The 12,187-nt window shown below is 41.0% G+C and overlaps 1 protein-coding gene across 5 annotated transcripts in view; it reads left to right on the forward strand.

Moving 5' to 3' along the window:
* Positions 1-12,187, forward strand: part of SVEP1 (sushi, von Willebrand factor type A, EGF and pentraxin domain containing 1) — a 180,227-nt gene that overhangs the window by 139,347 nt on the left and 28,693 nt on the right. For all 5 annotated transcript variants that reach the window (XM_032308801.1, XM_032308803.1, XM_032308802.1 and 2 more), the window contains 4 exons: positions 839-1,511; positions 3,299-6,090; positions 8,218-8,443; positions 10,972-11,127. In XM_032308801.1, coding sequence (XP_032164692.1) covers positions 839-1,511; positions 3,299-6,090; positions 8,218-8,443; positions 10,972-11,127 — 3,847 coding nt within the window. The remainder of the gene's footprint in view (positions 1-838; positions 1,512-3,298; positions 6,091-8,217; positions 8,444-10,971; positions 11,128-12,187) is intronic.

Raw genomic sequence — 12,187 nt, forward strand, 5'->3', positions numbered from 1 at the left:
CAGTTTTGGATCAGGACCTGGTGTAAGCAGGTCAGGCAGCCAGTGTTGGTGCTGTGATGTCAACAGCAAGTGTCTCTGCATTTATGCTGGGGGGAAAGAGGAGGGAGGGAGAAAGGCGTCCGCCAGCTCTTTTGTCCCTTTAGAGACAACTCTGCAAATGCCACCTCTCGCAGATGCTCTCTAAGAAGAACAAACAGTTTCCCCCATGTGACCTAGGCATTCCTCAAATGGCTGTCTGCCCACTCACCCCCCACCCCACCCCAGGCTGCTTGCTTGTCTTCCCTCCAGGAGTAGGGCAGTGCCTCAGTTCTCCCTACAAGCCAAGACTACCAACATTTAAAACTTTGGTCTTCAAGCCCCATTGGTTGCAAAAATTCATGAAAATAAGCCCCTCTCATTTTCCCAGCAAATGGCTGTGGGGAAGTGTTCTCTGTCAATTCCCCTGAGCATCCTTTTTCTCTCACCTTTGAGACCAGGGCTCCCTCTCCTCCACAGCACCTACCATCCATTTCTCCCCCATACCATGTCTCTACACTTCCTTGTTGTGTACAACTCTCCCTCTAGTTGTACAGTTGTGCAGTTTGCTCTGTCTCCTCAGGTCAATTTCTTGGGTATTCAGAGTGATTTGATAATTTTCTAGTTGTGTTTGAGGGATGAGACGAGCCTGTAGAGTTCTCCTACTTATACCTCCATCTTAAGAAATATTATTTTAAAGAATAACAACTAAAAATAGTCATTGTTGCAAAGAGTAAAAAACTAAAAACAGAATTACAAAGGCACAAACACCTTTTCTCAAATATTATGCTTAGTTATTGTTCTTTTCCTCCCATTCTCATAGCTATACCCTAGCTGGTCCTGACACCATTGAATGCCTGGCCAATGGCAAGTGGAATGGAAGTAACCAGCAGTGTCTGGCTGTCTCCTGCGATGAGCCCCCCAATGTGGAACACGCCTCTCCAGAGACTGCCCATCGGTTATTTGGAGACATTGCCTTCTACTATTGCTCAGATGGTTACAGCCTGGCAGACAATTCCCAGCTCCTTTGCAATGCCCAGGGCAAGTGGGTTCCCCCTGAAGGTCAGGCCATGCCCCGTTGTATAGCTCATTTCTGTGAAAAGCCCCCATCTGTTTCTTATAGCATCTTAGAATCTGTGAGCAAAGCAAAATTTGCAGCAGGATCCGTTGTGAGCTTTAAATGCACAGAAGGTTTTGTACTGAATACCTCGGCGAAGATTGAGTGTTTGAGAGGTGGACAGTGGAACCCTTCCCCCATGTCCATCCAGTGCATCCCTGTGCGGTGTGGAGAGCCTCCAAGCATCATGAATGGCTATGCAAGTGGATCGAACTACAGTTTTGGGGCCATGGTGGCTTATAGCTGCAACAAGGGGTTCTACATCAAAGGGGAGAAGAAGAGCACGTGCGAGGCCACAGGACAGTGGAGTAGCCCCACACCCACATGCCACCCTGTGGCTTGCAATGAACCACCCAAGGTTGAGAATGGCTTTCTAGAGGTAAGAGACTAATGAGCGAGTGGTCCATGGCTTTCATCACTGACTGCCGGCCTCCTGTGGCTAACCTGGGATTAGAGGCAGGACACTGGACAGATTAACTGTTGAAAAACAGAAGTGGCTAGACCTATAGGTAGTGAATATTTGAGGGAAGTTGATAGAAATTAGTGATCCTTTTAATATAGAGCTTTGTACCTTCTGCTAGCATATAGAAGTGCTATTTGAAGTGCTTTGTAGCAATCCTTAGCCCTAACAATGAAGGTAGAATTAACCAATTTTAATACAATATTATTTTCCTTTATAGAAGAAATTATTCCAAGATGAATGTATATTTTATAGAAATCAAGGTCTCCTGGAACTTAGAGAAATCTGGTATCATTTCTGATTTTTAGACCAAAGATGGGGTGAATCATCTGTTCACTATAATGCAGCTATTACAATTTTCTTTCAGCGGACTTAAAGGTAGTTTCGTCAGGACATAAAGAGTTCTCTCAGATGCACTCCTGTTCTCCTTGCACATTAATATGTGCCTAATCTATTTCCCCAAATCAAGGACTATTTTATTTACTTTTTAAAAGATTTTATTGATTTATTTTGACAGATCACAAGTAGGCAGAGAGGCAGGCAGAGAGAGAGAGGGAAGCAGGCTCCCCGCTAAGCAGAGAGCCTGATGTGGGCCGCAGTCCCAGGACCCCGAGATCATGACCTGAGCCAAAGGCAGAGGCTTTAACCCACTGAGCCACACAGGTACCCCACAAGGGCTATTTTAAAGAGACAATATTCTAATTAAATATTATGTAAAAACCCACACATATGTCATACCTTTTCTCCTTTATATTCTAAATGATAGTAAATACCTTCTGTTTAACACCTCTGCTCTGAGGTACCAGATCCACTGGAAGAGGGTATATGTAGATGAGGAGGCTTTCTTCATTTGTTCATTTAGCAAATATCTGTGGAGCTCCTACTGGGTGCCAGGTAAGCACTGGAGAGCTGGTATTTAACAACACAGATTAGGTCTATGATGGCATGGTGCTTCCATGTGTGTACCCAAGAAAGAAATTTAAAAAAAATTATGTCCACTAGAATAAGAAGTTCACTATATAGCATACAAGCTAGACTTTACCGTGATATTCCTTTTAAAATTTTCATGACTAATTCATGTGTGGTACTACCTAAAAATGACCTGTTATTAGTCCCTTATATATTTAAATATTGAGTTCATGAAGATTAATTTTTTGTTTAGAAGATAAGATACTGCTTTTTAATTTCCCATCTTTAGAGCAGCAGTTTTTAAGAGTATGTTAAGAATGAACACAAAACTTTGTACTCTTTGGAATATATCCATGAAAATATTTTATATGCTTTTTTTGACAATATTAACAAGTAAATGTAGGTCGTATGTGTATACTTCTTTCTCTGTAATTAAAGCAACAAAATTACAGCATTGCTATCGTGAGCAAGATTTTTTTGAATTTACTAAGTAATTTATAATTTTTAGTAGTAGTCTACCAAATCATCAATTTAAAACTATTGATTTTTTACTTATGACAACTCAGCCCCATGGTAAACATTTCTGCAATAAGGATTACCAAATTTGACCTGTCCTTTTCACTTACTAACATAGAACAGGCCTAATGAGAAAAGCATTAAGTCCTTATTTGCTTATGTCTTAACTGATTCGTCTTAACATAGGGACTTCAGTATATATTTTTTTATTATTGTTCAATGTCTTTAGTTAATTATTCATTATACATGTAAGACTTAGTTGTTTTCTCCCTATTATACAGCATACAACTGGCAGGATCTTTGAGAGTGAAGCGAGATATCGGTGTAATCCAGGCTATAAGTCCGTTGGAAGTCCCATATTTGTCTGCCAAGCCAATCGCCACTGGCACAGTGAATCCCCTCTGTCATGCATCCCTCTCAACTGTGGGAAACCTCCCCCAATCCAGAATGGCTACATGAAAGGAGAAAATTTTGAAGTAGGATCCAAGGTTCAGTTTTTCTGTAATGAAGGTTATGAGCTTATCGGTGATAATTCTTGGACATGCCAGAAATCTGGCAAATGGAATAAGAAGCCAAACCAGAAGTGTGTGCCTGCCAAGTGCCCAGAGCCTCCCCTCTTGGAAAACCAGCTCGTCCTGAAGGAGTCAGCTACGGAAGTAGGAGTGGTGATATTTTCTTGTAAAGAAGGACATGCCCTTCAGGGCCCCTCCGTCCTGAAATGCCTGCCATCACAGCGATGGAATGATTCTTTCCCTGTTTGTAAGATGGTTCTTTGCCTCCCACCTCCCCTCATTTCCTTTGGGGTCCCCGCTCCTTCGTCTGCTCTTCATTTTGGAAGTACTGTCAAGTATTCTTGCGTGGATGGGTTTTTCCTGAGAGGGGATCCCACCACCTCCTGCCAAGCTGATGGTACCTGGAGCTCTCCACTGCCAGAATGTATCCCTGTGGAATGTCCTCACCCTGAGGAAATTCTCAATGGCATCATCGATGTACAAGGTCTTGCCTATCTCAGCACAGCTCTCTATACCTGCAAGCCCGGCTTTGAGTTGGTGGGAAATACTACCATCCTTTGTGGAGAAAATGGTCACTGGCTTGGGGGGAAACCCACCTGCAAACCCATTCAGTGCCCAATGCCCAAGGAGATTTCAAATGGCAAATTCTCTTACACAAACCTACACTACGGGCAAACCATTACATACTCCTGTGACCGAGGCTTCAGGCTAGAAGGTCCCAAATCCTTGACTTGTTTAGAGACAGGTGATTGGGATATGGGTGTCCCGTCATGCAGTGCCATCCACTGTAATCCCCCACAACCCATCGAAAATGGATTTGTAGAAGGCGCAGATTACAGCTATGGGGCCATGATCATCTACAGCTGCTTACCTGGGTTCCAGGTAGCTGGTCATGCCATGCAGACCTGTGAAGAGTCAGGATGGTCAAGCTTCATACCAACATGTGTACCCATAGACTGTGGTCTCCCGCCTCATATTGATTTTGGAGAATGTACTAAGGTCAAAGATAGTCAGGAATCTTTTGTAGAAGAAGAAGATATGATGGAAGTTCCGTATGTGACTCCTCAACCTCCTTACCATCTGACAGCAGGGGCTAAAGCCGGGGAAAGCACCAAAGGATCTCCTACTCCACATTCTGCAAGCTTTCTATATGGCACCATTGTTTCATATACCTGTAATCCAGGATATGAACTTCTAGGGAGCCCTATGCTGATATGCCAGGAAGATGGCACTTGGAATGGCAGTGCTCCATCCTGCATTTCCATTGAATGTGACTTGCCCATTGCTCCTGAAAATGGCTTTTTGCATTTTGCAGAGACGACCATGGGCAATGCTGTACAGTATAGCTGCAAGCCGGGACACGTTCTGCTGGGCTCCAACATGAGGTTTTGTCTACAGAATAAAGAATGGAGTGGTGCTTCCCCAAGGTGTGAGGCCATTTCATGCAAAGCACCAAATCCCATTATGAATGGCTCCATCAAAGGAAGCAACTACACATACCTGAGTGTGTTACACTATGAGTGTGATCCTGGGTATGTGTTGAATGGCTCTGAGAGGAGAACATGCCAACAAAATAAAAATTGGGATGAGAATGAGCCAGCGTGCGTTCCCGTGGACTGTGGGTCACCGCCAGTCTCAGCCAATGGCCAGGTGAAAGGAAATGAACATACATTCCAAAAAGAGGTTGAGTATACTTGCAGTTTAGGGTTCTTACTTGAGGGAGCCAGGAGTCGTGTTTGTCTTGCCAATGGAAGTTGGAGTGGAACCACTCCCATCTGTGTGCCTGTCAGATGTGCCACCCCACCACAGGTGGCAAATGGAGTGATGGATGGCCTGGACTATGGTTTTGGAAAGGAAGTGGCATTCCATTGCCATGATGGCTACATGTTGCACGGTGCTCCAAAACTCACCTGTCAGTCCAATGGCAACTGGGACGCAGAGTTCCCTCTCTGTAAACCAGTCAACTGTGGCCCTCCTGAAGATTCTTCCCATGGCTTTTCTAACGGCTTCTCCTTTTATCACGGGGGGCATATACAGTATCAGTGCTTTCCTGGTTATAAGCTCCATGGGAGTCCTTCAAGAAGGTGTCTCTCCAATGGCTCCTGGAGTAGCAGCCCGCCTTCCTGCCTGCCTTGCAGGTGTTCCACGCCGGTGATTCAGAACGGAGTTGTCAATGGGACAGATTTTGGCTGCGGAAGGGCAGTCCAGATTCAGTGCTTCAAAGGCTTCAAGCTTCATGGAATTTCTGAAATCAGCTGTGAAGCCAACGGCCAGTGGAGCTCTGGCTTCCCATACTGTGAGCACACTTCCTGTGGTTCTCTCCCAGCCATTCCAAATGCATTCACCAGTGAGAGCGTCTCTTCGGAGGAAAATGTGGTAACTTACAACTGCAGATCTGGGTACGTCATACAAGGCAGTTCAGAGCTGGTTTGCACAGAGAAAGGGACATGGAGCCAGCCTTATCCAGTCTGTGTGCCCTTGTCCTGTGGACCCCCACCATCTGTCGCCAATGCAGTGGCCACTGGAGAGGCACACACTTTTGAAAGTAAAGTGAAACTCAGGTAAGTCCATGGCTCTAGAGTCTTCAAAGGGTGCAGACAGGAGGATTGTAAAATAAAAAGCGCTAGGTCAGAAATTAAGCTAATTGGGAAAATACCATCTCTGGTCTGCTCTCCAAAAACTGAAGCTTTTCACACTTAGCCTTATTCTATTCATAATTGTTTAGAAATCCATTGGCTACAAAAAATAAATGTCTACATTTTCAGCTTATAGTCCCTCATATAATTGTCATGAATATCATATTCTGCTGACCTTCATGAAAGAGTGAGATTCTCTAGCGGGCTTTTATATCTCTTAAGGCACCAGGCTCTTTTTTCTTCTAAACATCGTGCTGATAAGTTTATGATATCACTCTGTGGTTATATTCATACAAGCAAATATTGGGGAAGTAAGGCAAAAGCTGAATAATTCAGGTCAAAAAGCAGATACCTTCATTGAACAGTATATATAGGAAGATTTTTTTTTAAAGGTTTTATGTATTATTTATTTGACAGACAGAGATCTCAAGTAGGAAGAGAGGCAGGCAGAGATGGGGCTGGGAAGCAGCTTCCCTGCTAAGCAGAGAGCCTAGGACCCAAGACCCTGAGATCATGATCTAAGCTGAAGGCAGAGGCTTTAACCAAACCACAGAGCCACCCCGGCCCTCCTATATAGGAAGATAAATTAAGTAGACTTCCAACCTATGCTATTTGAACAAACTGAACTATTTAATGCACAAATAGTGATTTTTTTTTGCTGTAATGTTATCTATAATGTGTTATTAAAAAGAACTAAGAGAATATGGAATTAATATGCAATTAAATTTTTATTGGAATAAATGCCCATAAGATAGCTCAACCCTCTAAATCAATTTAGATTTTTTTCACGTCTGTGAAGGAGTTATGGATTATCCTTTACATATTGGATTCTAAGATTTTAATAATTCAGTCACTCTTCTTAAACATGTCTATTGTGGACATTTTAGCCCTACCTTTTTTCTCTCCTAATTGCAGTAAGGAGGAGACCCAAGGGAGTATCATCAATGGTAAGAAAGCTGACGAGTAGTTGATCATGCACAGAGGAGAAAAACAACAATTATCGCTCGTTTTTGAAACACATTTTCAATTGTGTCTTCAGATGTTGATGTGTGAGATACCTTGAGAAATCACAGTATCACCTGCTTCTCAAGAGCTCCCCCCATTTATTATGCCTTGTCATGTGTTGATTATGTTTCAGATCTTTACGTGTAGTAAACAGATTACAAGTTTGCAAAACCTGTGACTCCTGTCTAACCTGGTGATTTGTGAAATTAAAAAAAAATTCACCTAATAAATGTTAATTAGCTAAATGGTTTAATTTAAAAGGCAGTGTAGCATAGTAGTGAAAGCATGGATTTGAGAACCAGAGTCCCTAGGCCGGAATCTCAGCTCTGTCACTTCCTGGGGGAGTTTAGTGTCTCTGATGTCAGTTTCACCATCTGCCAAATGGGAGTGAAGATAATCATACCTACTCACAGGGTTGTCATGAGAATTAAATGGATTAATATTTGTAGGGCACTTAGAACAGTGACTAGAATTTAATAAGTGCTATGTAAACATTTGCTGAATAAATAAATCCAAATTTTATAAATCATAGGGTACTGTGGAGCCAGGCTGATTGGAGTTTGAACACCAGTACTGTTGTTACATAATAATATCAACTACTCAGGATTTAAAGAAATACCCTATGTAAAGGACTTAGAACAGTGCTTGGCACAAAGTAGATTCTCAGTAAATATTACTTATGTTATATTCTTGACTAGTATCTGAGTCTGTGTTATGCTTTGTCTAGAATGTTTTGAACTGTTAGGTCTTTTCAGAATAAAAGTGAATTCAACGTTGAAATTGTCCACAACAAGGGTAAATAACATCAGCAACATTTAAATCAACTTTAGGCTTGGCTCATCCTTAATGTGGACAACAAAGGACTGATCGGCTTGTCGTTGTTCTGTCGGTCTTTTAGCATGGCAATCCCATTCCCTTGACATTCAAATCAGTTTCAATGCATCACATAAAATGTCTACTGAGCTTTGTAACAGCATCTTAAACCCAAGAAGTCACCAACAGCATTGTACTCTCTTTAAGGGGCTTATTTTGCTTTTTCCATTGCAGATGTCTGGAAGGGTATGTGATGGATACGGATGTAGACACATTCACCTGTCAGAAAGATGGTCATTGGTTTCCTGAGAAAATCTCCTGCAGCCCTAAAAAATGCCCTCTTCCAGCAAATATAACACATATACGTGTTCATGGGGATGATTTCAGTGTGAATAAGCAAATTTCTGTGTCATGTGCAGAAGGGTATATCTATGAGGGAGTTAACATATCAACGTGTCAGGTAAGATTCTCTGTCTTAGAACCTGCACCTGTACCTCATTTATATATATTAAATGTGTGTGTGTGTCAACAGCAGTATCTTGCTATCCTGAAAAGGAAAAAGAAAAAAAGTCAAGTTTCCAGCTGTGTCAAGAATTTGAGGAGCTTTGTGGTAGAAATATTTTAAAACATATCTTTCTTTTCAATAGCTCCATTTTTAAACTATGAAAATGCCAGGAGTAGGTGAAAAGTGCCAAAATGAAATAAAATGTTAAGATATCTATAACAAAATATTCATGGAAAATTAACCACAAGTCTCTACACATAAATGTGGTAAAGAGTGTCCTTGTGTGGGAGATGAGGCCTGACTGATACCAACTGTTTGCAGTTTTAGTAGAAAAACCAGAGGTTACAGAAACAGATAGCAACTTAGAGCCAAATCCTATCTCTGCTACCTACTACTTGTGTGACTTTAAGAAAGTCACTTAAAATGTCTGAGCTTCAGTTTCCTTACTTGAAAAAAAGGTGTCTAGTAATATGTGTCTTGTATGGTCAGAATGAGAAACTGGGGAGTGAACGGGGGAAATGCCTAGACCAGCACCACAGAGAGCAGCTACCCCTAGCTCATCCCCTTCTCCTAGCTTCTGTAAGATAAACCAGAGAAAGAAAAAGAAAATGAGTTATTAGTATGCTCTTCCATTGCTAGAGTTGGGGGAGTGAGGAGGTAAAAGCTGGGACATGCTGCATGGCAAAGAAAAGACTTTGCCTTCAACATTCCTTTGAACTCCACCTCAGATATTAACAGGTTCTCTGATGACCTGTTCCCCCCACCCCCTTTATTTGTAAATCTGTAATTGGAAGGATTAAATTATTGAATGTTTGTAAAGCATCTAGTGCATGACTGACATTTAGTAGGGACTCAAGAACTATTTCAAAGTCTTCCCAGTTTTCCATTTATAAATCATGCATACTCAATGATTCATTGCTACCAAACCTAAAAAGAGGAACATCACAGGAAGCAGCTCAGATGACTGTCAGAGTTACCACACTCTCAAAATTGGTATCTTTCCAGATGGCCCCTTTTAGATTTAGCACTGAAGCAGTCTTAGGGGCAACTTTTTCACAGACCCTGAGCTGTCTGAAATAGCTTACAAGAAGTTTGTCCCACCATGATTAGGGAATTAATTCAGTGCTTTCCCAGAGTTTTTCCAGGTTGGGTATATGGATAACTGGGTGCTTCTCCATGTGCCCTGTAGGACCCTGATGTATTGGTGACTATGTTTTGGGGGGGGGTTGTTTTTGGAGTCAGTAATTTATTTTTGACAACCCTTATTACTTTCTCCCCGCAAGGTATGACCCCTTACCCTCACACAACTGAGTCTTGGGTTGAATTTTGGTCTGAAAGGTAGACTAGACCCTTTCTAAGTGTTTAAATGTAGAAATTGTCCATAACTATGTTCAGTGCCTAGAAATATTTTATTTTGATACAACAAATTGATTCTGTACTTCATAGAACAAATAAATGGATGAGAAGATCAATGTGAATTTTGAAGAATGAAGGAGATCCAGCCCTTCCCAAGATTAAGACATATTACAGAATTACAAATGTCCTGTCAGTGTGATGTGTAGATTCAGCAGAGAGGAAATTGAGTGGAATGGAAGAAATAAACCAAAAGTACATCCTGATAAAGGAATCATCACAGTCCATGGAGAAAGGAATCATTAGTAAACAAATTATTCTAATATAGTGAACTAACCATTACAGGGAAACACTAAAATGTGTCAAAACAGATCCCAGATATATCAAAGAAACCAATACTACATAGTTTTTAAAAGTGAATAGTAATGCCCAGAATAATTTATGCAGAAAGATATGTTTATTGAAGCATTATTCACAGAATTGAAAAATTAGATACAACCTGAATTTCTGACATTAGGGAAGTGCTTAGTTATGAGACAGACACATATGTAAAATTAATTCTGCCTCATATGTGGAGTAATTGTTCTGTTTTAGACTGTTATCCAGCTCATGCAGTATTTTCTCAAAGAAAACAAAAAATATATATTAACAAGAGAATAATAGTCTCCAAGGGAAACATCTGGGTATGCCTCACTTTCACCCAAATAGAAAGATGCTGAAAAATGTTAACTCTGACTGTGGTGGGTTTGGGAGGAGGGGAGTGAAGTGAAATGTAAGGATGCGTTGGTGTCAGTCTTAGAATATTTGTGTCAACTTTCCAGTCCTCCTTCATCGTAATGAAAACATACTTTTTGGTGTTCCTGATTTTTAAAGGATTCTATTAGGAAGAAAATGCTTATTTTATGTTTCTGAGAAATGTCTAAGATTGTTCAGCAATAACTAGGAAGGCCATCTAATATTTAATGGGTGCTTTTAAGGCCACAGATAATACACAGGAGAAGTAGAACCAAATTCTAGGTTCTTTGGACCATCATATTGGGGATTATTCTTCTATGCCAATATTTACAAGTTTCTGCATTCATATGTATTAACCCCTAAATGTAACTTCTCATCTGTCATTTGTTATTTAGCTTGATGGCACCTGGAAGCCACAGTTTTCTGATGAATCCTGCAGCCCAGTCTCTTGTGGGAAACCTGAAAGTCCAGAACATGGGTCTGTGTTTGGCAGTAAATACAGCTTTGGAAGCACAATTATTTATCAGTGTGAACCTGGCTATGAATTAGAGGTAAGTGAATACATTGGTTAACTAGAATTAATTTGTTTTTCCAATATACTTGGGAACATTTTTAGTATTAACACCAATTTGTTTCACTGATTTTGGTCTTAAAAGACTTTTTATACTTTGTTACCATATATCCTAACACTTTCCAAGAAATATTTTAAGTGACTTACAATTTTAAAAAACAAAACAAATCTCTACATCTGTATCTTTGGGGTAAATACCCAGTAGTGCAATTGCAAGGTTATAAGGCAGCTCTATTTTAATTTTTTGAGGAATCTCCCAAGATACAGATCTAGTAAAAAGAAGGGCCATATGTACCCCAATGTTCACAGCAGCATTGGTCACAATCACCAAACTGTGGAACGAGCCAAGATGCCCTTCAACAAACAAGTGGATAAAGAAGACATGGTCCGTACATACAATGGAATATTACACAGCCATCAGAAAGAATGAATACCCAACTTTCCTATCAACATGGATGGGACTGGAGATTTTGCTGAGTGAAATAAGTCAAGCAGAGAAAGTCAATTATCCTATGGTTTCACTTCCTTATGGAGTATAAGGAATAACATGGAGGACATTAAGAGAAGGAAAGGAAAAGGGAATTGGGGGAAATCAGAGTGGGAGATGAAGCACAAAAGACTGTGGACTCTGAGAAGCAAACTGAAGGTTTTGGAAGGGAGAGGGGTGGGGGGTTTGGGTGAGCCTGGTGGTGGGTATTAAGGTAGGCACCAATTGCGTGGAGCACTGGGTGTGGTACATAAACAATGAATCTTGGAACATAGGAAAAATAAAATTTAAAAAAAAGTCTCAAATTCAAAAAATCAAGGCCATGAGGAAGAAGACGAAGCTGGAATACCAGCCACAAGGCTGATACTGTTACTTTAGTTGGCCATTTAAACCTATGTTTTGACCTCCTGTTAATCCTACTGTGTAACAGGGCAGTCCATCTGTCACTGTGGGGAGGTGACCATAGGGATTCAGGTATGCAAACTAAGACTTCCTCAAACTGCATTTAAATACCTTGGAGGGTTCTTGGTTGAAATGCCAGGTTGCTGTATGC

This window comes from Mustela erminea, chromosome 12 (genome assembly GCF_009829155.1).
Source record: "Mustela erminea isolate mMusErm1 chromosome 12, mMusErm1.Pri, whole genome shotgun sequence".
Taxonomy (NCBI): domain Eukaryota; kingdom Metazoa; phylum Chordata; class Mammalia; order Carnivora; family Mustelidae; genus Mustela; species Mustela erminea.